At 34.1% G+C, this 25654-nt stretch overlaps 2 protein-coding genes across 2 annotated transcripts; both read right to left on the bottom strand.

Moving 5' to 3' along the window:
- Positions 1 to 13388: 13388 nt before the first annotated feature.
- Positions 13389 to 14321, bottom strand: LOC120143857. The gene is made up of 2 exons (XM_039158078.1): positions 14256 to 14321; positions 13389 to 13985 (listed from the first exon to the last, which is right to left on the bottom strand). The coding sequence occupies exons 1-2, from the start codon at positions 14319 to 14321 to the stop codon at positions 13389 to 13391; spliced, it is 663 nt and encodes a 220-aa protein (XP_039014009.1).
- Positions 14322 to 19671: 5350 nt separating this feature from the next.
- Positions 19672 to 23103, bottom strand: LOC120143796 (psbP-like protein 1, chloroplastic). Its single transcript, XM_039158030.1, has 8 exons — positions 22991 to 23103; positions 22734 to 22860; positions 22492 to 22572; positions 22080 to 22162; positions 21810 to 21932; positions 21655 to 21726; positions 20217 to 20313; positions 19672 to 19790 (listed from the first exon to the last, which is right to left on the bottom strand). Exons 1-8 carry the CDS (start codon positions 23054 to 23056, stop codon positions 19687 to 19689), a joined length of 753 nt encoding a protein of 250 aa, XP_039013961.1. The 5' UTR covers positions 23057 to 23103; the 3' UTR covers positions 19672 to 19686.
- Positions 23104 to 25654: the final 2551 nt, after the last annotated feature.

A 25654-nucleotide genomic window follows, 5' to 3' on the forward strand; every position in this document is an offset into this window, starting at 1 on the left:
AAATTTCAAAAATAATATTGACCTAGAATTTAATACTAAATAAAAAAAATATTAAATTAAATATTATAATTATTTTATTATATTTCTATATATTATAATCATTTTTAAGATATGAAATAATCTCTTTGACCAACACAATTCAGATGAGAAACTTTATGTTCAGATACGATTTTGGTTTGGTTTAATTATTATCAAGTGGAACATGTACAACTAAAGATATTAATTTAAAAGACTTCAAAGTATCTCTCTATAATCTGTAAGTCAATTCATTTTTAAAATTAGCTTGAAAATTTTCTATTATTTGAATTTAAATGTATTAAGTAAGATACAGATAATTAAATAAGCTTAAAAATTAAATTTTTTACTTTAAATTAAATTTAAATTTTTACTAATTGAATTCTACTCGATTTAAATGTCAAAATCAATACCTACAATAGGAGATAAGTACATACATATTACTTGTCCAAAGATTTGAAGACAAGACTTTGGGTTGTGTGTATTCTGAACTTTGGTCTAACAGCCTCAGCTGGAATAATTAATTTATAATAAACAAATTTATTTAACTTTAATTCATTGTTAATTATATAGAATATTTTATATATAGAAATAATAAAATTATAAATACCAAAAAGAAAATAAATAATGAAACTATACGTGAATCTGGTTGGACTCGTTTGTAATTCAGAAATGAAAAATAAAAAGAAAATCAAACTGGACGTGACTCAGTAATAGCTGTTGTTTTAGAATGAGTTATGGGCTTTTGGTTTATTAAAAGAAGCAATTCCTTGTCATTTGTGTCGGCAATGAAAATGGAATGTTATTATGAGTTTTATTTATTTGTGAAGTGAAATGGCAATCGGCATCCATAAAGGAGTAGGGTCTTTCAAAACATGTAGGCCACCATCATGATTAAGCCGGATATTTTTATCATATGTTACGAATTATAAAACTTATATAATAAGATATTAAAAAATTAATAATAACAATAATAATAATCACATAAATTAAACAACTTTAGTAATTAAAAAGATAGTGAATATCTTTAGAAGTCTTAAGTTTAAATAATGATGATAACATAATTTTTAATACTTAGTGTTAAATGGTTGATAATTTTGAAAACATATAATGCACTCATTATAGATCAATAAAAAAGGGAAAACTACACTGTTGGTTATTAATGTTTGGGGTAGCTTTCGTTTTCTTCATTGATATTTCAAAAGTTACAAATCGATCATTAACGTTATCGATTGGTTATAAACTGGTCACTCAACATTAACAAATGTTAACAATCGTGATGAAAAACACAGTTGAAACGTTAACTGTTTACATGTACTTTTGACCGCCACGATGGACAACCATTGGAAAACAACAAGACTACCATGAGAAAGTGACGTTCTCATCAGTTGAAAAATAATCTCCTTTCCTCCTTCCCCTCCACCTTGGGTTTTTGTTCCTTGAACTCCAATAACCACAAAACGAGTAAGCTTGGCTATGGAGATTTACATTCTCTAACTCTTTCTTCTGAAGAACAACAGTGGCCTAATCATTCTCATATACCTCTTCAACGCTTGACTCACATCGAATCTAATCTTTTTTCTTATGATTCTATTTCTCTAACGTTGAGGCCCATTTTTGTTGTGTTTTTAAACTAAATAAAGAGAAAGACCTTGACTTGTTCTTCACTTATGCTTCAATGGCGTGGCTTTGATGATGTCAACAGTGGCTAACCCTTTCGTGCTTTCGGAGATTGTCATCAGTTTTGCTGATAAGTTTTACAAGTCTTGGGTCATAAAAAAACTCTCTCCCATGAATGTTGAAGCTGTCCAATGAACTTGTTGATAAACATGGGGGATAAGGAGGTGAGGAATGAGAAGAAAATGTCGTCAGTGGGAGACAAATCGACAACGATCGAAGATGGGGTTTCAAGTTTACAATTGAAGACTAAATCGAAAGATAATCGGAAATAGATTGTCAAGGAGAATTCATGAGAATGAGCTAAAACAGGGGGTAATACTGATGATGACGACCCTTCTTTTATTTCCTCTTTTAATTTTCTTTCTTCTTATTCTTCATGTTGCTGATGATGAGTATCCATGATAGAAAAATAAAAAAAAAATTAGACAAAATTTTTGGGGCAAAAATACATGAATGAAAATATAAGTTTTGGTGGAATGTAAATTTTGGGATAAAAGCAGGATATTATGAAGCGGTACATTAATGGAGTCTTTCATCTTCACGGGATATCTCTTGCAACTTTCAAACAAAAATTTTTGGGGTAAAGATATAGGAATGAAAATCCCTAAGTTTAGTTTAAGGATTTGATTTTTTAAAAGGAGAAGAGGTGACCGTCGAAGTCTTTTAGGTCTCCAACATGGGGATCAACCCAATCAACCTCAGTCCATGTAAGCACACTTAACGTGTCAGGTATGTTTTTTGTCATGGATGTTAACGTCTGTTAACGTTGAGTGACCAGTTTGTAATCAATTGATAACATTAGTGATCGATTTGTAACTTTTGAAACATCAATGGGGAAAACTAAAACTACCCCAAATATTAGTGACCAACTATGTAGTTTACCCTAAAAATAATAATTGTCATTGTTTTTATACCATCTATATTTATTTTTGAAATATTGCGAACTTTATGGCTTGAAAAAGGCACATAAAATTTTGAGTAGTGAATAAATTAATTAAATGAAACTCTTAATTTTATGTCATATTAAATAATTTTGCTTCGCTCCTACAACTTTTCATCAAAATATACAGAAAAATGTTTGAAGTGTTGGCTTTTGAATTTGATGCCAACCATTTTTTTTTGGAATAAATCATAGTCATAAAAATGAGGACTTTCAAATCCTTCAACCGTAAGTGTAACATCCTCAATACCGGGTTAGTGACTAAATTGTAAGATTTCAAAATCTGGAGATTTAATTAGAATAATTGAATGGTTAATAGACTTATATGAGAAATGTGGTGTAGGATTAAATTGAAAAGAATGATGAATGAAAGGATAGTATGGTCAATTGCAAAGAAAAAAATATTTAATAATGGTATATATAGATACACATGGAAGGAAGGAAACAAAGTTTAGAGGTTTCCAGAGTTCTCTTTCTTTCTCTTCTTCTTCACGTGTGAAGCCAAGCAAATGTGAGTTTTCTATTTAGATAATTTTTGGTTAAATTAAGGTTGGGTTATGATCATTAGAGTATAACTAAGCTTAAGGAAAGCTTAAGTTATCTTAAAATCAAATGATAAAGAAGTTAGGGAAGATTAAAGAGTTGGAGTTTTTGAGTGAAATCTTGAAATAGAGTTTATAATAAGAATTGAAAGTTGAATTTGACTTGCCATCAATAAGAATAAGAGATTTGTGAAGTTGGAAAGGATTAATAACAAAGTTGAAAGTTTGGTAAGATTCTTAAAATTTTAAGAATCATGATGAGATATGGAAGATAAAGAGGGTTTATATGGATATAAGTTGGTTTAAGTAATGGTAGTTGAGTTTAATGTCATGATAGGGCTTAAAATAGAAGAATTGAGTGAAGAGTTGATGGGTTTCGAGCTTAAAATGACATTTCTGGGCTATGTGCATCGATGCACATTCAATGTGTACCGATGCATCAAGGGTATTTCCAGAAATTGTTCAGTGTGTATCGATGCACAGGAAGTGCATCAATGCACCCATTAAAAATGGAAACATCGAATGCCATTAGTGCATTGATGCATAAGGAGTACATCGATGCACCTGCCTAAAATACAAACATCGAATAGGATTTATGCACCGATGCATAGACAGTGCATCGATGCACCCGTCAAGGGATGCATCGATACATGGTGTAGTGCATCGATGCATACCTTCATTAAAAGATAAAAATAGCTTTCTTATTAGCCTAAGGAATGATAGTTTAGAATATATCAATTAGTATATTGATATGTATCAATGTATTAATATGTAGATTTAGAACGTAATCTCGTTCCGGAACAATTGAAGGATTAGAATCGAGTCAAAGCAATGCTAAGTTGAGTACATATTAGAAGTATGGTACAATGGAATAAGACTTGTGATAAGTCTAATTCCTATGATGATTTTCATATCACAATAGTTATGAACATGCATACATGATAATTATTATGATACATGCATAAAGTGTATATGTTCATATGATTTGATAAATGATATATATGTGAATAGATTTAAATGCACATGTGAAATGGTAAGTGATATGAGTTATATGATCACAAGAGAAATGACATGAATACATGAATATATGAAATATAAGAATAATGCCCATGGTATACGATGTGAGAGCTATAGGTATAGTTGGCATGCCAAGAGTCGAGGGTTCTACGTGGTCCTTCGGGACATATATGTATCATTTGGAACATTTACAGTGTCTTTTGAGACAGATTTGATCCACTGGAATATGTATATAGTTCTTAAGGAGTGGTCATTCGGGACAAATACAGTACATAGGTCCTTCGGGACAAAATTTCATAGCCCCTAGTGGGACCCATACGAGTTGTGGTGACAGTATAGTGCACAACCTCAATGTACTCGAATACCTTAAGTTCTCAAAAATGTACATGGGACTATAAAAGGTTATCAAAGGTAATTGCATTGTTATAGTTATATATTACCATATTATTATTGTTTACATTGAATTGTATATGACATGATTGAATGGATAGATTGCATGTTCATATTCATACGGAATGCATTATTATTATATTTATATGTCTCACTAAGTCTATGACTTAGCGTGTAAGTGACTTACACGTAGGTACCGAGAATCAGGAAGAGCTGAAATAGAGTGGCAAGAACAGCAGCACTGCTAGAAGATCAGAAGTAACGGATAAAGTATGTCTTTTTTTGTGTATAGTGTTGGGATGTAATAAAAATGTCTGTTACAAATGCTCTGATCAGTTTTGTCTTGTTTTGGTTAACTTTTGTAAAGTAACAATGTTATTTTAATGAAAGTTTTAAATTTCCTTTATTTTTTTCGTCAAGAGTCAAAGTTTGAAAGTCAATGTGACACCTCAGACTCGTATCAAGATCGGGTACGGGTTGAGGGTGTTACAGTAAGACATGTAGTTAAAATCCTCAACGACAAAAACGGCTAAATTTATTAGCTTTTATCAATAAAAAAACAAAATATATGTCTAACATCCAATTTTTTAATGTAGTGATAATCAGCAATTAAGTTACCTACCGTTAATATTTGTTAAAGGAGTTGGCATGCAATTTTTTTCTTTCCATGTTTCAGATACCTTCAGGGGTTGCATCTAAAGTGAACAGGATGGTCGCTAATTTTATTTGGGGGTTCAAGTCAAGCAGGGCTATTCATTGGGTTTAATGGGAAATGGTATGCTAATCGAAGAAATTTGGTGGTTTGGGGTTATATGATTGGAGAATTAGAAATCGATCATTGCTCAACAAATGGATTTGGAGGTATAACACAATAGTCTATGACGAAAAGTCATTAATGCCAAGTATGATTACGAAAGTAATTCTTTGGTTCATAAAACTCTTTATCCGAGGAAATATTCGTGGCAATGGAGAAGTATTTCTCATCCATTAGCCGATAGGGGCGATATGTTTAGCGAGAATTTACTGTGTGTAGTGGGAAATGGAAACCTTGTTGATTTTTGGGAGGACTAGTGGACTAAAGTCATATCACTCAAATCATCCTTCCCTCGAATTTTTAGTATTGATATGAAAAAACAGAAGAAAGTGTGTGAGTTCGGCGAAGTAATTAATGGCTGTTGGGTTTAGAATATTAGTGTAAGGGATGGTTGTTTGAATGGGAATATGGAATTTGACAGGATTTCATGAATGCCATTAATCGAGCAGTGCAGATCATCTATGATGAAGATCGTTTGGTATTGCGTGGTGGGGCTTACACTCCTAAGTTATATTGCTCGTCTGTTTCTTCCGTAGGAGCTTTTAAAGATCCTGTATGGTCGATTGTTTGGATCAATATTGTGCCTCCTAAGGTTGAAGCCTTCATTTGGAAGCTTAATCACCAAAGAATTTCAGTCGTTGAGGAGCTGATTAAACGCGGAGTTTCGTTTGGAGATAATGCAGTTTGTCCTTTGTGCAGGTTGGGTTCGGAATCAGTGATGCATATGCTTTGTCATTGTCATATTAGTTGGGGTGTGTGGCAAAAGTGGTGTGCGCAATGGAGGCTAAATTTCATTGTTCCAGGTAATAAGAGGTCTTTTTTACTGATGTGGAATTGTGCTGGTGTTCGAAAACCTTTTAAGCCATTGTGAACATGGCTCTCTTTGGCATTGTTTGGTCCATTTGGATATGCCTTAATGAAGCCTTATTTAATAGTAAAAGCTTGAGTTCCACTCAAATTTATGATATGGCATTACTTAGGATTGGTTTTTGGGGAAGTATAAATGGCCTGAATCTGTTATACATGTAGATGATCTCCTCCTTTGTCCTTTTGGTATGTATATTAGACATTGAGGAAGAGAAGTTTAACTTGTTTTGTGTTTTTGCAATGTCATTGATCGTGGATTAATGGAGTGGGTCGTTGCAATTTCATTATTGTTTCTCTCGTTGCTGGTTCGGTCTCGTCTAGTGATTGTTGGGATGATGGTTTCTGCTTGTATAATATTGAGTTTTTGTGGGATACGTTACTGCTAGTGGAGATTGCTGGATTTTGTTTCTATTTATTGCAACTATGAGGTGAACTGAAGTGATAGATATTGGTCTCAGGTGTTGGGCTAATATATGTGTTATTTTTCATTGTAATCTTGTTAATGGTTTTGTGGTGAGTGCCTGAAATGTATTTTTCCTTGTCCTACATTAACATGGGCATTCTTTTTCCTCCATTTAGGTGTTGATGCAAGCACGTTTTCACCACATACAAAGGGAGTATTCTTAAACATTTTAATACTTTACTTACTTTATATCATATATGAAATAATCATGCGTGTCATGCTAATATTGTTAGTTATGTTATTTAATGAATAAAGTAATTTAGCATATCCACGTCTTTATGATTGATGCACAATATTATAAGTATGTTATATTAGTCTTGCATTCATTTAAGCATGATTCATTACATTCATGAAATGGCAGCATGCTTATTCATTAATTTGTTAGCCCATGTGCATTCATTTCAGCTCCAAAGTCATATACATTAGCTTACATATGTTATATCATTATGTACTTAGCTCATGACATGCATTCATAGCTCACAAGATCATGTTCATGCACGATAACAAGGTAATTGGATCATACAAGCTCAATGCCTTTGATTTACCTTGTTTTCTTTGCACATGTAGGTACATGGAAGCATGAAACACATTAGGGTAGCTTGTTGAAGTATTTAGAATCCATATGCAGCTCACAATTAGCTCACAAACATCATGACAACTCATGGAACACAATGGGAAACTAAACTCAGCTGGAGGAGCTCAAGGCTAGCTAATCTCAGCTAGTTGGACTATTTGAAGACAAGTTGCTGAAAGTTACAACAAATGTAGCTAAACATGACTGAAGATGATGCTAGGGAGCTTGGGAGTTCATGGCTAAGAAGATCCTTCACCACCAGCCCTTGCATTGCTAGCTAGCTATACACATGCAATCTTGAAGATAGCTTAAATCACGCCCAAGGTTGTTGCACATGTTTGGTCTTCATCATATGCATAAGGCTACACCATAAGCCTCATAGATAACAATGTGCATTCCTTGTGACCAGCAACCATGTGCCAAGCGTGTGGACTCCTCCTAGGTGCACCAAACACCAAACAAGCCAACCATTCGGCCAAGGCTCCTAATGCTTCATTTAGGCGCCAACTTGAAAGGGTTCAAGCACCATTCGGCCAAGAGACATGCCCCCTCCATTCAACCAAAACATAATACCCTTTCATTCATGTACTTAATTAATTAATTATGTCATTCTAGAAGGACACAAGGGTTGGTCGAACTAACATATATCCATTCGGCCATGTCCCTTCCATTTCTATAAATAGGCTAGTCCTATTCATTTTGTAAACACACCTTTCTTATAAATTAAAGTGAGATTATTCTCTTATCTCAAGTCCTTGTGACTTTTATCGACTTATCAAGTAATTTCTTACTTATGGCGTCAACCTCTATTCCAATGATACTTGTGGTTCCTATCTCTTTATAGATAGTGGGTCCAAGTCCTTTTCTACCATCCCTTAGAGAGATTTGTAAGGCTGAGTCTTTTCTCATTGTAGCACTGGTTCTTCCTTGGTCTTTCTAAGATACTATCCTTACCAACCATCACTTCTTTCATAAGCCATACCATAGCCATATCAACATGTTTCTGCTATCAATCTCATAACATAAATAACCCTCCATTTCACCTTTACATAAACTACTAAGCCATCTATTTGAGCCATTCACTTATGCAGGTTGTTTTTCTTTCTTCCTAGATCTACAATCAATTTAAGGTAGGAGTATCTAACATCAAGCGGTAATCAGAGCTTTGGTGGAAGAAGCAACGTGTAACGACAACAATAAAACACAAAAAGAAGTGCAAGTGAAGAAAAAAAAAGCAAAGAAAATTACAAAGCACCCAAAGAAGAAACAAAAAAAAAAGAAAATAAATTTGCAAAAAAAGTTGAAAGCAAAACAACAAGTCTCATCACCAAGCAATTCAAGTAAGCATCTAAAATTGATTGAGGTGATAGAAGGGTTGTGAAGTGACTTTGTGTAAGTAACCCCTTTATTCTCTACTTTATTATTTCTAAGCCACCCTTTCCATTATATTTTATTTTCCATCCCTACTAATCATTTGCAGCCGACGCACAACAAGTAAACTTTACTTGGCATAGTTTTGAGTAAAGTTACTTAGAACTCGAGAAAAAGAGATTGAGAGGAAAAAGACTTGAGCGTGGGAGACTAGAAGAGGACTAGTAAAATCCTTGAAGTCATATAGTGCAAACACGAGTGGATTGAGTGACATTCAAGTTTCCTTGGAGTGAACTCGTGAGGCTTTGTAAGAGCATTATTTGGTAAGGTCTTTTACACATTTTATTTTCTTTATTTCACTAATCATGTCTTGGAGTTCAAGAAGAACACCTGAAAGAGAAGCCCCTACTTGCAAACTGAAACAATTATGCATGAGATGGCAAGATTGTTGAAACTAGAATTGGAGCCCATACATGAAAGAATGGATCAAGTTGAAGCATCCTTGGGAAATCGAAGGATAGTTCGCACTAGAATGGAAGAAGAAATTGAAGAGGATGCTGAGGTTGATCAAATCACCAGAGGAGTAAGAAGAGATGTCCATAGGAATACAAGGGAAAGGTACCAAATGATAACTTCAGCAACATCAAGGTGACAATTCCTTCATTTCAAGGACGAACTGATCCAAAAGCCTATCTTGACTGGGTAATCAAAATCGAGCATATTTTTTAATGCCAAAACTATACGGAGCAAAAGAAAGTAAGACTTTTCATTATGGAATTTGTTGACTATGCCCTCGTTTAGTGGGACCAATTAGTAAGTTCAAGAATAATAAATGGTGAATTCCCAATCAATACTTGGGAAGAAATGAAGGCCATTATGAGAAAAAGGTTCGTACCTACTCACTATCACCGTGATCTCTATCACAAGCTTCAAAATCTTAAACAAGGAAGCCAGAGTGTTGAAGATTATTTCAAGGAATTAGATATAGCCATGATTTGAGCCAATGTTGATGAAGATATAGAAGCAACCATGGCAAGGTTTTTATCTGGCTTAACTCCTGAAATTGCTAACCTTGTTGAATTGCAGCATTATGTAAAGATTAAAGAGATGGTACATATGGCCATGAAAATTGAACGACAAATTAAAAGGAAGGTCTTCAACCAGAGTAGCCCAAGTTCAACCACCAAATTAAAACAAGAGCCTAATACTTTCCGAAATTCAACCCCAGTCCAAGTGAAGGATAATGTTGAGGGATCCAAAACCATACAATTGGGTGAATCCAACGAGGGTAAAGAAAAATAAACAAACACTTTCGAGAGGTCCAGATACATCAAGTGTTTCAAGTGCTTTGGAAAAGGACATATTGCAAGCCAATGTCCCAACCAAAACACTATGATATTGCTAGACAATGGAAATGTTGTCTCAGATTCTGAACAACCTATTCATGAAGAGGAACAAGAAGCAATCTATGTAGAAGAGACAAAAGAGATTGTTGATTGTGGAGAAATGCTTGTTCCAAAGAGTTGCCTCAAATCACAAACAATTAAGGAGGATCTACAAAGGAATAACATTTTCCACACAAGGTGCCATGTCAAGGACAAGGTTTGTACAATGATTATTGATGGAGGGAGTTGCACAAATGTAGCCAATACTATTATGGTGGGTAAACTCAGCTTGACAACCTTAAAGTATCCAACTCCATATAAACTACAATGGCTCAATGAAGGAGGTGAGTTAAATGTTACTAAACAGGTCATAATTCCTTTTTTAGTTGGTAGGTACAAGGATGAGGTACTTTGTGATATTGTCCCTATGCATGCTAGCCACATTCTACTTGGGAGGCCATGGCAGTATGACAAAAGGGTCATTCATGATTGTTATCACAACCAATACTCCTTTAAGCATGAAGGATGCAAGGTAACTTTGGTGCCTTTGACACCTAAAGAAGTCCAACAAGATCAAATGCATATGAGAAGGAGTGTCCAAGCCTTGTGAAATGACAAACTACCATTGAAGATTGAAGGTGGACAAGACATGAAACTGAACTTCTTTATAAATAAGTATGATGGTTCGTTGCTGAAAAATGAAGGGATTCCAACGAATAATGGTGATGGTTGGGATTTAAAGTCACAACTCTTCATCAAGGGTTATGATTCATGTCTTCAAAAGGTAAGTACCCCTTCATTTGAAACATCGTGTCTCTTCAATTTTCAGGGATAGCCAAATGAAAGGTCACTTCCAACAAGGATATCCTTAGAAAAAGATCATTCCAAAAAGGTACATGTTGGTGATTTATATTCCAAAAACAGGCCTACTAGGAGATCTTGTGAAAGGGTACCTATTGGAAGAACACATTCGTCCAAATGATACTTTCTTTTGACAAAAGAACACAAAGCTAAGCATTTGGAATAACAAAAATATTAAACACTTCAAGCATACCAAAGGCTTCGATTTGAAAACAAATAACCCTAAAGAAGGGATGATGCAAGCACGTTTTCACCACATGCAAAGAGAGTATTCTTAAACATTTTAATAATTCACTTACTTTATATTATATATGAAATAATCATACGTGTCATGATAAGATTGTTAGTTATGTTATTTAATGAGTAAAGTAATTTAACATATCCACATCTTTATGATTGATGCACAATATTATAAGTATGTTATATTAGTCTTGCATTCATTTAAGCATGATTCATTACATTCATGAAATGGCAACACGCTTATTCATTCATTTGTTAGCTCATGTGCATTCATTTCAGCTCATGTTATATCATTATGTACTTAGCTCATGATATGCATTCATAGCTCACAACATCATATTCATGCACAAAAACAAGGTAATTGGATCATACAAGCTCAATGTCTTTGATTTACTTTGTTTTATTTGCACATGTAGGTAAATGGAAGCATGACACACATTGGGGTAGCTTGTTAAAGTATTCGGAATCCATATGCAGCTCACAATTAGCTCACAAACATCATGGCAGCTCATGGAACACAATGGGAAGCTCAACTCAACTGGAGGAGCCCAAGGCTAGTTAATCTCAGCTAGTTGGATTATTTGAAGACAAGTTGCTGAAAGTGACAAAAAATGTAGCTGAACATGGCTGAAGGTGATGCTAGGGAGCTTGGGAGTTCATGGCTAAGAAGATCCTTCACCACCAGCCCTTGCATTGCTAGCTAGCTATACACATGCAATCTTGAAGATAGCTTAAATCACGCCCAAGATTGTTGCACATGTTTGGTCTTCATCAAATGCATAAGGCTACACTATATGCCTCATAGATAACAATGTGCACACCTTGTGACCAGCAACCATGTGCCAAGCGTGTAGACTCTTCCTAGGCGCGCTAAACACCAAACAAGCCAACCATTTGGCCAAGGCTCCTAATGCTTCATTTAGGCACCAACTAGAATGGGTTCAAGCACCATTCGGCCAAGAGACATGCCCCCTCTATTCAACCAAAACATAATATCCTTTCATTCATGTACTTAATTAATTAATTATGTCATTCTAGAAGGACATGAGGGCTGGCCGAACTAACATGTATCCATTCGGCCATGTCCCTTCCATTTCTATAAATAGGCTAGTCCTATTCATTTTGTAAACACACCTTTCTTATAAATTAAAGTGAGATTATTCTCTTATATCAAGTCCTTGTGACTTTTATCGACTTATCAAGTAAGTTCTTACTTGTGGCGTCAACCTCTATTCCATTGATACTTGTGGTTCCTATCTCTTTATAGATAGTGGGTCTAAGTCCTTTTCTACCATCCCTTAGAGAAATTTGTAAGGCAGGGTCTTTGCTCATTGTAGCACTGGTTCTTCCTTGGTCTTTCTAAGATACTATCCTCACCAACCATCACTTCTTTCATAAGCCATACCATAGCCATATCAACATACTTCTGCTACCAATCTCATAACATAAATAGCCCTCCATTTCACCTTTACATCAACTACCAAGCCATCTATTTGAGTCATTCACTTATGCATGTTGTTTTGCTTCCTTCTAAGATCCACGATCAATTTAAGGTATGAGTACCTTACATCAGGTGTAGGGAGGTTTTTTAATGAGACCATATTTTTTGTCCAATTTTATATGCTTATCCTTAATAACATACAAAATCCCTTTAAAAAAAAGGATTCATTCATAATATGTTAAAATGGATCTATGTATTGTGATTAAACATATATCCTATAGTTATAACCATAACTATTTAACTAATCTATGGGGTGTGACAGGAGTATGGGTGGGTGCTAAGCATTTGCATATCATTTACATTGTGACTATCGTTGATGATTTGACGTATAAATATTAATGTTTGTTTCGAATTATAATGTGACGTGTTTGTTGCACCTTAGAGATACAATAAGTCTTGTAGCTTACTACCCCTTAGTTTCTTCTTTCAGATTCTCGAGCTAGGAAGGGATTACCATTTATCACCATACTTGAACATCCAAGCCCTGTCCACCCCTTGCTTTCACTAGACTACGTTAAACAAAAAATCAAATGCTGAGAGAGTATAGTTTCAACGGCCCTTGTCCATGCCAAGAACTTTACGCATCTCGGCTCGATACTCCTTCATCTACTTCAAAGAATTGATAGTGCAAACGGCGCCAAGATAAAGTGCCAATGGGGCGAGTATTCCGATAAGACATGTGCAAGCAAGGTTGAAGTATGAAAAAGTCGTGGTTGGTGCTAAGATTTTCATGGAGCAGAAGTAAGCATTACCAAGAAATAAAGCGGGATGGCAGTGTAAATAAAAAGTCGAAACCCTGAGAGGAGTAATGTCGCGAATTGAATCGAAGACAGAAGGAAAAGGTTCAAAACCCAAAGCAGAGCATAACACAGCGGATTCACGATCGATGTACCGACTTCTCTCGATTCCTTGAACATGGGAATGTGTTCAGTGTAATCAGGGAAGAAGTGATTCGTAGTACTGATGCCTGAAGCGACATTGGTGGTGGATGAACCCCTGCCCTCGCCTTGCCAAACACCTCCAGGTGGGCTTAACGCTGATTGGTAGGTTGCTGTTATAACCTGTGCCATAATCACCAGCATTGTGTTGATCTTGTCAACCGACAAGCTGTTCCTCGCCCGGTTTCCTGATATCGTTGCTTTCCTTGAAGCAGAAATCTTAACATTCCCTTTCAGCTTCTTAATCTTGGTTTCATTTTCGCCACTCATGTTGATGTTCATGCCTTGTCCTTCAACCTTCTGTATGATTTCTAGAGCTGTCAAACCTTCCGAGTTCGTATCTCTTACAGATAACCAAACTTGGGCATCTAACAGCATTTTTATTGCCTGCATCATTAACATTGAACAGCCATTAATAGTTTTTTAAGGGAATGCAACTCATCGAATATGTGAAGAATATAATTGCATATTACCTCATGTTGTTCCTTTATGGCTGCTATGTGCAACACTGTGTTGTTATCGATGTCTTTCCAATTCACCAATTTTCTTTCAAAGGTAAAGAGATTACTATATCGTCTTGTTTGAAGCCATGCAAGTTGGAGAGTTAAAGCTTCGATCTGGTCATTTTTCAAGGCAAGATGCAACGCGGTCTCGAACCGTCATATCTTCGGTGCATTCTGGGCAAGCTTCAAGAAACTCGACTAAAACGATAGAGTATCCCATTGAAACTGCACAATGGAAAGGAGTAATCTTTTCTCTCCCCTTGACACGAACCAGATCTTTATCGGTCTTCAATTAATAATCGATGCACTAGCTCAGTCTGCTCGTTTCTCACGGCCAAGTGCATGTGGCTAAACCCATCTTAGTTGAGCTTCTTGGCAAAGGAAGGCATCAAGTTCATCATCTCCAATGCAACACTAATTTTCCCTTCGTGTGCTGCTACATGCAGTGGAGTCTCAACAAATGGAACGATGATGAATTTAGGGAGTGCGGATTAACATCAGCTTATATAGCGACCCCCAATGCAACGTAACGTAAATAGCAAATTCTATTTGTAAAGAATATGTGCCAATTGCTTCTGTGTAAGTAAAGAATGATTCAAAGGGATGGATAACATGAAAACGAAGTAACGATAAAAATGATATCCGTATAAACTCCTTTTCGCAGCCCTCATATATAAGAAAAGAATAGAATAGATTACTCTTTTTTCCCTTTTTTTTTTTCTTTACAAGTTTCTTTGTATCCTTTACTCAATTGCAATGTATTCTAGATAAGGCTTGATTTAACAACATTCTTGCCCACAAGAAAATTAGACGACTTAAATGAACAATTTGGCCCCAACAATGAGTACATTTTCTCAGTTTAGCATCTAAACTTTTATTACATTTTGATATCTAAACTATATATTGATTACATTTGCTTGTTGCGTTTAAAAGGGGACATGTAAGCTTCTTTTTTATAATTTTAAATATTTTATTACACTAAAACAAAAGCAAATATAACACGGTAATATAATTTTAATACAACATAATATAAAATATAATATACCAGTGAAAACAACACATACACTGAATGATATATATGAATATTTAAAATTTATCTTATATAAATTTTTAATGTATCGTCTTAATATAAATATAAAATATTTTAATTACAAACATGAGAAAAATTTATAGAAAAGGATGGAGAAATGTTAGTTAGTATAGGTTTGAATATTTTTTAATATATGATGTGCTTTCCTAATGTTTTAATAACATGGAATTTAGTAATATTTGTATTAAATTGTTATTTTTGTGAAGATATAATTTCATTTCCAGAGATATAACTTCTCCGTCAACTTATTAGAATTATCTCTGGAGTAACACGATGGAAACCAAAAAATATTGATAAGACTTTTGATAAATTCAAGAGGTTTGTCAAGATCAAATTTTCCAAATAACAATTGTATTTATCTTTTTTTTTATCTATACATAACAATTATAACTCTAAACCCGACACATGCATATAACAAGAGTCATCATATAAACCCCAATGACAGACAGAAGAAAAAACTCCCAAGACTTTTCAAGCAACTTTCCCTATGCATCTATATCATCAACATTTCTAATCACTCGTTAGTCATCACCAACTGTTATTCCTTGTCTAAATCAGAAGATGCGAACAATATAACTCCCTATTGCATCAACAAATATATTTTAATCATAATGTCACAACCCTAATTTAAGATTAAAAAATATATAAAAATAATACAATAAAATAAATTATAAACTAATTTAAGTAAATTAGGGACCAAATTGCAAGATTTCAAAACTTGCAACCTGTTTTAACTTCTACAGGAAGTTCAAGGATTAACCCTAAATTTTCTCATTTTTTTGTCAATGGGAAAAAATTGGAGTTAGTGCTACAAGGTATTGAACTTATGACCCTGGGTATGGTAGCCCATGCCCTAACAATTTGGGCTAAGGTATTGTTATGACTTTTTTAATTTAAAATTCCTTTTAAGTTCTAAAGGTCGGGGTTAACCCCCAAAAACCCCCAATTCCCAAACTCAAAATCCCTAGCTGCTCCCCCGATTCTTAGTCGTTCCCCCGCTGTTTTCACTCGCTAGTCACCGTTGGAAAAGTTTGAACATTTTAAAATTTCACACTCCATCGTGCTTCGTCGAAATATAACACATGCACGAGACTCCAGAGGTGATGATCTACGAATCTGGAAAATTTCGCATCGAACCAACGACCGGAGCCGTCGCACGTGCCGCTCCCTACGCGTGAGCATCGTCTATCAGCCTGGGGAGTGTACTACTGAATGGATCGGTCTGAATTGACTGGACCAGTCTGGATCGAATCTCCTAGACCGAGCTGAGTCGAGCCTGGGTGAGTCATTGACCCAACCGTTGACCCAGTCGTTGCTCGTTGACCGGCCTGTTGACTTTTTTCGGGAACATTTATCTTAATGTTTTTCGACATCATGGGTCCATTTTTAGGCCCGTTTCGTCAAATTCAAACCCGATAAGTTGATTTTCAGCGTTTTATCTTCTGATTTGAATATTTTCACGATTAAGTTATGTTTTTAACATAATTTATTTTGCTATGTATCTGAGAATTTGTGGGACGTCGAATTCAAGTCCGATAGTGATTGAATAAAGTTTAAATGGTCAATCGATATGGCTAAAAAATCAAGGTAATACTTTACTACCCTATGCATGCTTTACGTTACATGTTGGTATTGCTAAGTGCATGGATGACTATGTTTCGTCTCATCTGTATAATTAATTATTTCTAAACTTGATTCAAATGTGGTAAAAAGTAAGCAATTGAATAAAACTCTGATGGCTCGTATAAGAAATTGGAAGATTTATAAGGAATAATTCCAAGTTTCGTGATTAACTAGGGAAATGATTAACCCCATAACCCTTAAAATTTGATTACTCTTGTTAAAAATTGAAGCATCTAAAATACCTAGATGAGAAATTATTGTATTACCCTTGAGAGGTAAAAAATAGCCTGGATTGACCCTGATTGAGAAAGTACTATAAGAATTTGTATGTAATACGATAAATTACTAATTTAACTGTTAAGTTCCTATTTTGTTCGGAAGATTATAATAAACAGTTCGTAACCTCTAAGAAGGCACTAGACCCAGAATTTCTGATTTATGAGCATATACCCGAAGACTAACTTATCGAAAGTACTCTTATTGTCTGAATTATTTGAAATGATTGAAATAAATGACAAGTTTGAATTAAATGAAAGACTGGATGGAAGGAAAGGACTGAAATACCCTTGAATTTTAAAATTACCAAATTACCCCAAGCCCTAGAATGACTGAATACCCATAAGCTCTTAAATGAATAAATCTACCTCAAATACCAGAATGATCTAAATACCCTTATGACTTGGATTAAGCAAATGCCTTTGGATAACTTCTGAAGATACCAGTGAAGCTTTAAATGCTGTAACACCCCTGAGGTTTTTAGAGTATGACCTAAGTAGGTCGATCATCCCTAATACTATTACAATAAGATAAGTAAATAAATACTACTTAAATACTTGTTTGTCTCCTCATGATCCGTCCAAAAATGGTTCTGAAGGTGATCAATTCGATTTTGCAGTGCAACCAGTTTTAAGAAAGGAATATTCATGAAGTTTTTCTACCTACATAATTGATAAGTGTCACCTTTGCTGGGAATTGTAAAGTGCGATTGGAATTGAAAACCTGTTAAGATGATTGAAATCTAGAATTCTATAAATCGTTGCCTTCCTTTATTAAATTGAATTACCAAAATTTATCAGAAATTTGATAACTAAAATGCCCTTATAAGCCTGATTGATGAAATTACTTTAGGAATGTTTGAATCCTAAATAAATTTTGATGCAATGACTCCTGAATACCTTGCTGATTTATCTGAATACTATGATCTTGATAAATCACTTCGTGAATTACTAATAGATCCGTTAACTATTAAACCCTCTTTCTATAGGGATCTCATTTTTGAAATTCAATCAGTTTGCAGAAGTTTCGTGTTTTCCCCACTTGATAATTGCTAAGTACCTCTGCCAAATAATCGGATCCTCTAGTGTGTTCCCTATGTTCTATATGATTATTTTATATGACCTGAAATGTGATTTACCGAAGATATTGATTTACTGTTTATGACATATGGCTACATGATATACACTCTTTGGTTACCTATTTTCACTAGAAAATATAATCGTTCCTAATTGTGGATCATGGAATCTATTGTTTACTGTATGAACCTATTATTGGGATACTGTCTGGGTAGGATTATGGAGTATGGAGGCTCAGCTCTGATCAAGCTGGCAATTCCTTACGGACCTAAGGTGGCCTTGGGTAGGCTCTGAGGCCCCAAGGCATTTCCTTGGATCCCTAAGGCCCCAAGGTACTTCCTTGGGTAGGCTCTCAGGCCCCAAGATAATCCCTTAGGTTAGCTCCTATGCCCAATGACCCTAAGGTAAGTCCTTATGGATGCTGTTTTGGGGAACTACATATCGGTGTTTGGTTAGGGAGTTTTAATGTGGTTTTAAAATATGTTTTAAACTACTAATGTTTTTAAATGATCTGTACACATTTCTCTGTTTTGTTGGAACACACTAGAGTCCCCAACTCAATCTTCTGAATCTGACTCTCTGAATACTTCCTTCAGACTGTAAATTCATGTTTGTAATTGAAGACTTAGCTAATGAAATTTGAATTCACCGCTAGAATCTGATGATGTCTGTCCCGCTAAGGAAAGTTATGCTTTACCATATACCTGATGACCTATTGCATTTATCTGGTAGTTCTGTATTACTGAGCTTCTCAAAGCTCACTCTTTACTCACCATTTCAGGTTAAAAGAATCGATCCAGTGCATCTATCAACTTCAGTATTAGGAGTTCCTTTGGCTTTGCTTGCAGAGTATGATACAATGTGTAATTAGGGGGGCATATAGGTAACATTTGATTTTTTATATATATTGAGTCTGAAACTTGTATGATTTTAATTTTGTTTGTAATATAGGAATGATTTTCTGAACTTGTATTTTATTTATAAATTTGTTATATGATTTTACAAATTTTAACAAAAAAATTAATTTTTCCTGAATTTTTCACTATGAACCGCTCCAGTGGCACTAATGTAACACCTCGGATCGGATCGGATCACTCGCATCGATATAAGGGTGCTACACATAATCTGTAATGAACTTATGTCGATCATGAGCTTTGGATATCTATTATCTAAATCTGATTACTTTTTCAGATAATAAATTTGTAAATATAAATTACCATAATCTCTTCTACTTTCGTAGATAATGGATTTTGATATCTAAACCTGAAGTTGAAAAGTAGATGTATACTTTCGTAGATATCTTTTCTGCTTCGGATATTTCAATATATTTTGATAGACTTAAACCATACATGTGAAGATTTTTTCCATGATAATACAATTGGTTGATTAACAAGTTGGGGAGGAAAGAAGAAGATTGAATTGGGACTTTATACAGTTCCGGAAAAATGCAGAGGGCTCTCAATCAAGAAGTATTTTATATGTTGTTCTTCCTAATTTGATTAATATTAAACTACGTTTTTTCAAACATTGAATATCTTAAAGGAGTCTACCACAGTGAGCAATCTATCTTTCATCTTATCCCATCTTCTCTCATTTGCTCCTGTTGTCAGAGTGTAGAATTTACCTGATAAAAAACACTTCCCAATGTTATGTAATTGATGGATTCATAGGAATATGACGTGAAGAAATGAACAAATGTATGTAAATGATGGCAGATTCAGAAATTTGAATCTCAAATTTGTTTCTTTTTCATTTCTCCTATTGTATCATCAGAGGCTCTAGGATGAATTGCAAATGCTGGGTTTCAAACTCCAAACTTGCTAAATATCAACTATAATATCTCAATGGAAACTAATAAAATGACGACAATATCCAGATGCAATAACCATGTTATGTTATGTGTTGGATAAGGTACGTTTCAAACAAGGTTGTATCCAATTTTATCCAAGTTTTCCTATGTATTTAAAATGTGTCTGACAAGGGTGTCGGGCACCGATATTTTGAGAAAAATGAAAAATCGAAATGATATGGTAATCATGCACATTCGTACCATTTCCAATAGAAACTGCAGTGAGAGCATGTCGAGTGTAGTTTGGAGCCCGAGTGATAAACTCAAATGTATAATAAGCTTTTCCATCTGCATCATGCTGTGAGATATGTCCAAGACACAACATATAAATCCATAATGTTTACTTGCAAATTCAAAAAACTTGTCAAACAAGAAATTAATATCTATATGATTAGGATCAATGTTATGTTACTTGGACTCGGGAGTGAGAATGCACAACTTAATGTTCGGTACAGGTGTTGGACATGAGTATTTCAAGAAAAATAGAGTTGGATTGTTGGAGTAACATAGATTAGAAGAGTATTTGACATTCAAGAGTACAAAAAGTCTACATAGCAATTCCTTGTGCTACAAATGATATGAATAGACCTGTTAATTCTGGACATTAATTCAGTATGGGAAAATAACTAAAACAAAAAGTGAATAGATCATATATTAAAATCTGTATGCCATGAAAAATCTCGGTTTATATAAATGCATCACTTTAAACCAGATTATAAGATGTGAAAATAACATGAACAACACAAATACATGGATGGCTAAACCTTCCTACACTCTTAATAAGATAGACATATATAAATGCATGTCCAAACAACATATAATAACACAATCCGCTGCAATATTACAACAACAACAAAACCCTATTCCCATATGTAATGGGGTAAGAGGGAGGTAGGATAGTAGGCTGCCCCCAACGCCAAGTTTAGAGCAGCTTCCGTGGAAGACCTCCGGCAGTCAGAAAATTAAAAATGGAAATAAAATGCAATACATGTATAAATAAATAAATAAATACATAGTTGAACAGTTTTCATATGCATTTTTCATATGTGCGTATGTAATGGGAAGTAATCCATGCAAATAAATCCCTGCGTAAAAAAATCTCTGCATATAGACAGAAACGTAAGACCCGACTAAATCTTAAAAGAGGAAACATGAAGAGAATGATACATAGAAGTCAACGATAGCAAACTACGAGAATGAATAAAGTCAAATGGGTTAAAACCTAAACTAAGGCAACACTACTCCGCTACCCTAGTTATAAGCCTTCATAAATTCAAATGACTGAAATGTATAAAAAGTAGAAGTCATGGAAATTACTACAAAGTAGAAGTCACTGCAATATTACAAGAAGGTTATTAGATAAACTAGTTGAGGAAGTTGTCAAGAGAAAACAGAAGTAGGATTTCATTCGAGGTAAATATATAACATAATCATAGAATGCCTTTTCGCATATTTGAAGGAATCTTGGGGGGTCATATCTCCTTATCAATATCCAAATATGTGTTAGATGCAGGTGCCCAACACGAATACATTAAAAAGAATGAAGAGTTTGAGCAACATAGTTGAAAATAATAAAGGAATTAAAATAAAAAAGGGTACCAAATCCATTTGCATCAAACAATAAATGCTGGAAACAAACCTCTGCTGCCTGAACTAACTTTGTTTTCTGAGTTGGAGGCGCCAAAACTTTCTTGATCAGAGTCTCAGCAACCTGTGAGAATTTATTATGAGAAAAGAGATCTCATTTTCCCAGTTTATAGATGATATCTATAATATAAAGAATCCACAGCAAACCTCTTGAGGAGATCCGAAATCTCGAATTTCTTGTTTGTTGGTTGGTATCATATTAACACTCACACTTTCTAATGGCTCAATAACATCTTTGAATACCTTGTCTTGACCTTCAATAACTACTTCCTGCACACTTGGAAGTGAGACTAATTAATTCTACTTTCCAATAAATCGAATCCGAAAATTTACTATGTTCCTCTGAATCGGATATAACAGCAGTATATGATAGTTCCGAATCTGAGTAACATTGGTAGTTACATGCACAAAGTTTACCTGCCACCCAAATGGATAGAGAAATGTGTATCCATCTTTCTTGTCTGTGACCGGAAGAAATCCCTTCTTAGTTTCTGCAGCAACTGAACCATATGAATGTGTCCTCTTAGCATATCAGTAAATTTTATTAAAAGAATCATCATATAGCATAATAGCTATAAAGCATTTATGCTGAAATGATTTCAAGTAGGTTCAACAACTTCGGACTAGACAATAAAACGAACATGTTACATATACATGAACATGACAATATGTACTGAACATAAATTACCAGCACATCAAAGTTTATATAAATCTATAAATTCTCGAATAAGATTATGATTTGTGACGCGAAAAAATTGTAAAAAGACGAAATAAATAGATAGATTGCCAAATATAGTTTCAATTTCAATGCTTCAAACAACATACATACATGCAGTAGGAGTTCGGTCAACAATTGAAACCAAAGGAGCAATGACTCCAGCAGCAACTATTTGGCGTCTCCCACAGCTCTCTGCAAATTTAAAATTAAAAAATAAGTTTACAATATAAGGATTGATATATAGAAAAAAGAAATGATTAATAAAATCTTCACAAATACGTCCATACATTAACAATGAATCACCATACCAAAATTTAGAATTACTAAATTAAGAAAAATAAATTAAAATTCACCTTGAAAATGAGAAGAGGTAGAAGCAGCAGCAGCAGCAGCAGAAGATAAATGTTCAGCCGGGACATGAAGAGAAACTCTTGTTTTACAGAAAAGAAATGCACCATGAGAAAGCTTCTGTGATCCTTTCTGTTTAACCAATAAAGCAGGCAAAACTCCACCATTTAAAATGCAACCAAAAGATGAAATTGAAAGGAAATAACAAAGACCCAAAGCTTTAAAACGAAAGAGATCGATAATGTTTATGAGAAAAAAAAACCTGGGGAAAGGAATTTACGAACAATGTATGATGAAGAGAAGGCATAGAGTTCTGCAGAGCTGCCATTGTTTTTATAATTCGTGCTTCAGTTCAGCTACTGAATGGGCAGCTTGAAAAACAAAACAAAACAAAAGAATTATGAAAAACAGGGGGTGGAATATAGAATTCTTCATTGATGAATTTTGTGGTTGAGATTTGTTTTGGGTTGTTATCCGTTGAGAGAGAGTTCAAGTGGTTTTTCATTCCACACATACGTATAATGTATTGTAAACTGTAAAGTCTTTAGATTTTTGGACCCACCTTTTATTTTCTATGATTTCTTTATTTGTAGATTGATTAGATTTTAGAGTAAAATTTGTATTTAGTCACTAATCTATTTTTTATTTTGTTTTGACCATTTAACTATTTTTCTAAATTATATATAATGTTAAGTTTTTATTTTTTTATTTATTTTTTTATCACATAACGTAAAAAAATAAATGAAAATGCCAAAGTGACAATTATTTATTTATTTTTCAGTGATGGTGTAACACTATCTTGTGTTGATATATCAGTATCGTTATTAATTTTTTAACAACCAATGACAAAAGATAGCGGGGACTTGTGGAGGCTATGCCCAAAAAATATTAAAAAACTAATATATACACTTATATACATATATAATATTAAATTAGATTAAACTATTGAAATAGTCACTTACATTTTGATTTTTTTACTCATCAAATCCAAAAAAAACTTAAATTTTGATCGCTTACGTTATCATTTTATTAAAATTTAATTACTGGGACGTGGAATGCTATTAATTCGATTATATGACACATTATTTAAAGGGTTTAATTTTTATTCTAACCCTTGAACTTTACATAAAATAGTAATTATGGGTTTTTTTGTAAACTTAAAAATAGTTTAGGGATGAAATTTATTTTATCCTTTTTAATATGTTAACTCCATCTTCCTTACTTGTGCCGCCATCTTCTCTATTTTCGGTCACTTGACGGACATGAAATAATAAACTCTAGAATAGAAGGGATAGAAAAACAACTCTTACCCAACTAGCCTATAATGAGAAGGAGTTAAAAGCATTCTGTAAAAAAATGAACATGAGTGCGTGTCTCGAATCTTTTTGTTTATAGTAGAGTCATAAGCAGCCGTTAAAGTTCATAGCCACAGAAACGATTTCGAAGCTTATATTATGTGAATTTATTATAAAATTAATTCGATATATCTTATGGTTATATGTAAGTTTTGTGAAATTATCGGTAAATAAAAAAATAAATGATTTTTTTATGTGAATAGATGAACTTTAAGAATTTATAAAAAATTCTTTTATTATGATGATTTCATATGTAATTTACATTGAAAAAAGAATTAAAACATTTTAGTTAATATATATATATATATATATATATATTTCTAAATGCCGCAAAAGATTGTTGCGGAATACGGTTATGGGATAGAGCAAAATTGCAACTAATAATTTGAGAAAATAAAAATGAAGATAAAGAAGACACAAATTTTACGTGGAAAACCCATAAATAATATAGGGTAAAAACCACGGGCAACGGTAGAATAATTTCACTATGAGAAAATAGGAATTACAACTTCTCTCGATCTAACAAGGAGAAAACAATAACAATTCTCTCTTGATAAAAAGGAGAAAACAACTCTAAAGAAAACTCTCTAAATTCTCTAGTATTGGGAGAAAGCTAGAATGATTTGGAATGGTTTTGAAGCTAATGAGCTAGGATATTTATAGTTGAAGCTTAAGGACTAATCTTGTAAATATCCTAAAAATAAAGTGACTAAATTAGGTATTTTACCATTCACCTTTTTTCCACAATTGTTGCTGCCTTCTTTTTTTCCCACATTTTCGGTGATCCACCGAAAGCACAATTTAATGCACCTTTCGGTGCAATATTAACTTTCAACAATCTCTCACTTGAAGATTTGATTGGAACAATCATATCTTCACACCATTCTTTCTACCTTGTACCATCATGTTGCTTACGTTTCTGACAGGCCACAAGAGGATCGACACCAAGTAAATTTATCAGCGTTGATCGCCTTCGTCATGAAATCTGTTATGTTGTCTTTGGTATGGATCTTCTGCATATCTACCGTCCGTTCTTCCACCTTTTCACGTAAAAAATAGTACTGAACTCGTATGTTCTTTCCTTGAATGAAATGTTGGATTCCTTGCTAGATGCAAGACGCTTTGACTATAACAAAATAGAGAGACATACTCTTGATTGTGCCCAAGCTCCTCCAATAGCATCTTCAATCAAATTGCTTCTTTACTGGCTTGTGTATCTGCTACATATTCTGCTTCTGTTGTTGACGTAGTCACAACTGACTGTAATTTTGAAACCCAGCTTACAGCTCCACCAACAATTTTGAACACATATCTTGTAGTAGATTTGCTTTTATCCAAATCCCCTGCATAATTAGAATCTACATATCCATTTATTAGTAAGTTTGGTCATCTCGTAACATAATGCAACATTTGAGGTCTATTTAATGTATCTCAAGATCCTCTTTACTGTATTCCAATGCTCTTTGCCTGGATTCGCCATGTACCGACTAATCACTCCAACTGCTTGTGCAATGTCTGGTCTTGTGCATATCATAACAAACATTAAACTTCCCACTGCTGATGCATATGAT

The sequence above is a fragment of the Hibiscus syriacus genome, unplaced genomic scaffold (genome assembly GCF_006381635.1).
Source record: "Hibiscus syriacus cultivar Baekdansim isolate YM2019G1 unplaced genomic scaffold, ASM638163v2 tig00110864_pilon, whole genome shotgun sequence".
Taxonomy (NCBI): Eukaryota; Viridiplantae; Streptophyta; class Magnoliopsida; order Malvales; family Malvaceae; genus Hibiscus; species Hibiscus syriacus.

Bases quoted from the DNA above. Each gene is read 5' to 3' on its own strand.
- LOC120143857 (XM_039158078.1), bottom strand. From the start codon at position 14,321: ATGGGATACTCTATCGTTTTAGTCGAGTTTCTTGAAGCTTGCCCAGAA. The intron at 13,986-14,255 runs GTTCGAGACCGC...TTAATGATGCAG, and splicing joins AATGCACCGAAGATATGACG to GCAATAAAAATGCTGTTAGA.
- LOC120143796 (XM_039158030.1), bottom strand. From the start codon at position 23,056: ATGGCAGCTCTGCAGAACTCTATGCCTTCTCTTCATCATACATTGTTC. The intron at 22,573-22,733 runs GTGAATTTTAAT...TTAAATTTGCAG, and splicing joins TACCTCTTCTCATTTTCAAG to AGAGCTGTGGGAGACGCCAA. The intron at 20,314-21,654 runs GTTTGTTTCCAG...CATATCTCACAG, and splicing joins AGTTAGTTCAGGCAGCAGAG to CATGATGCAGATGGAAAAGC.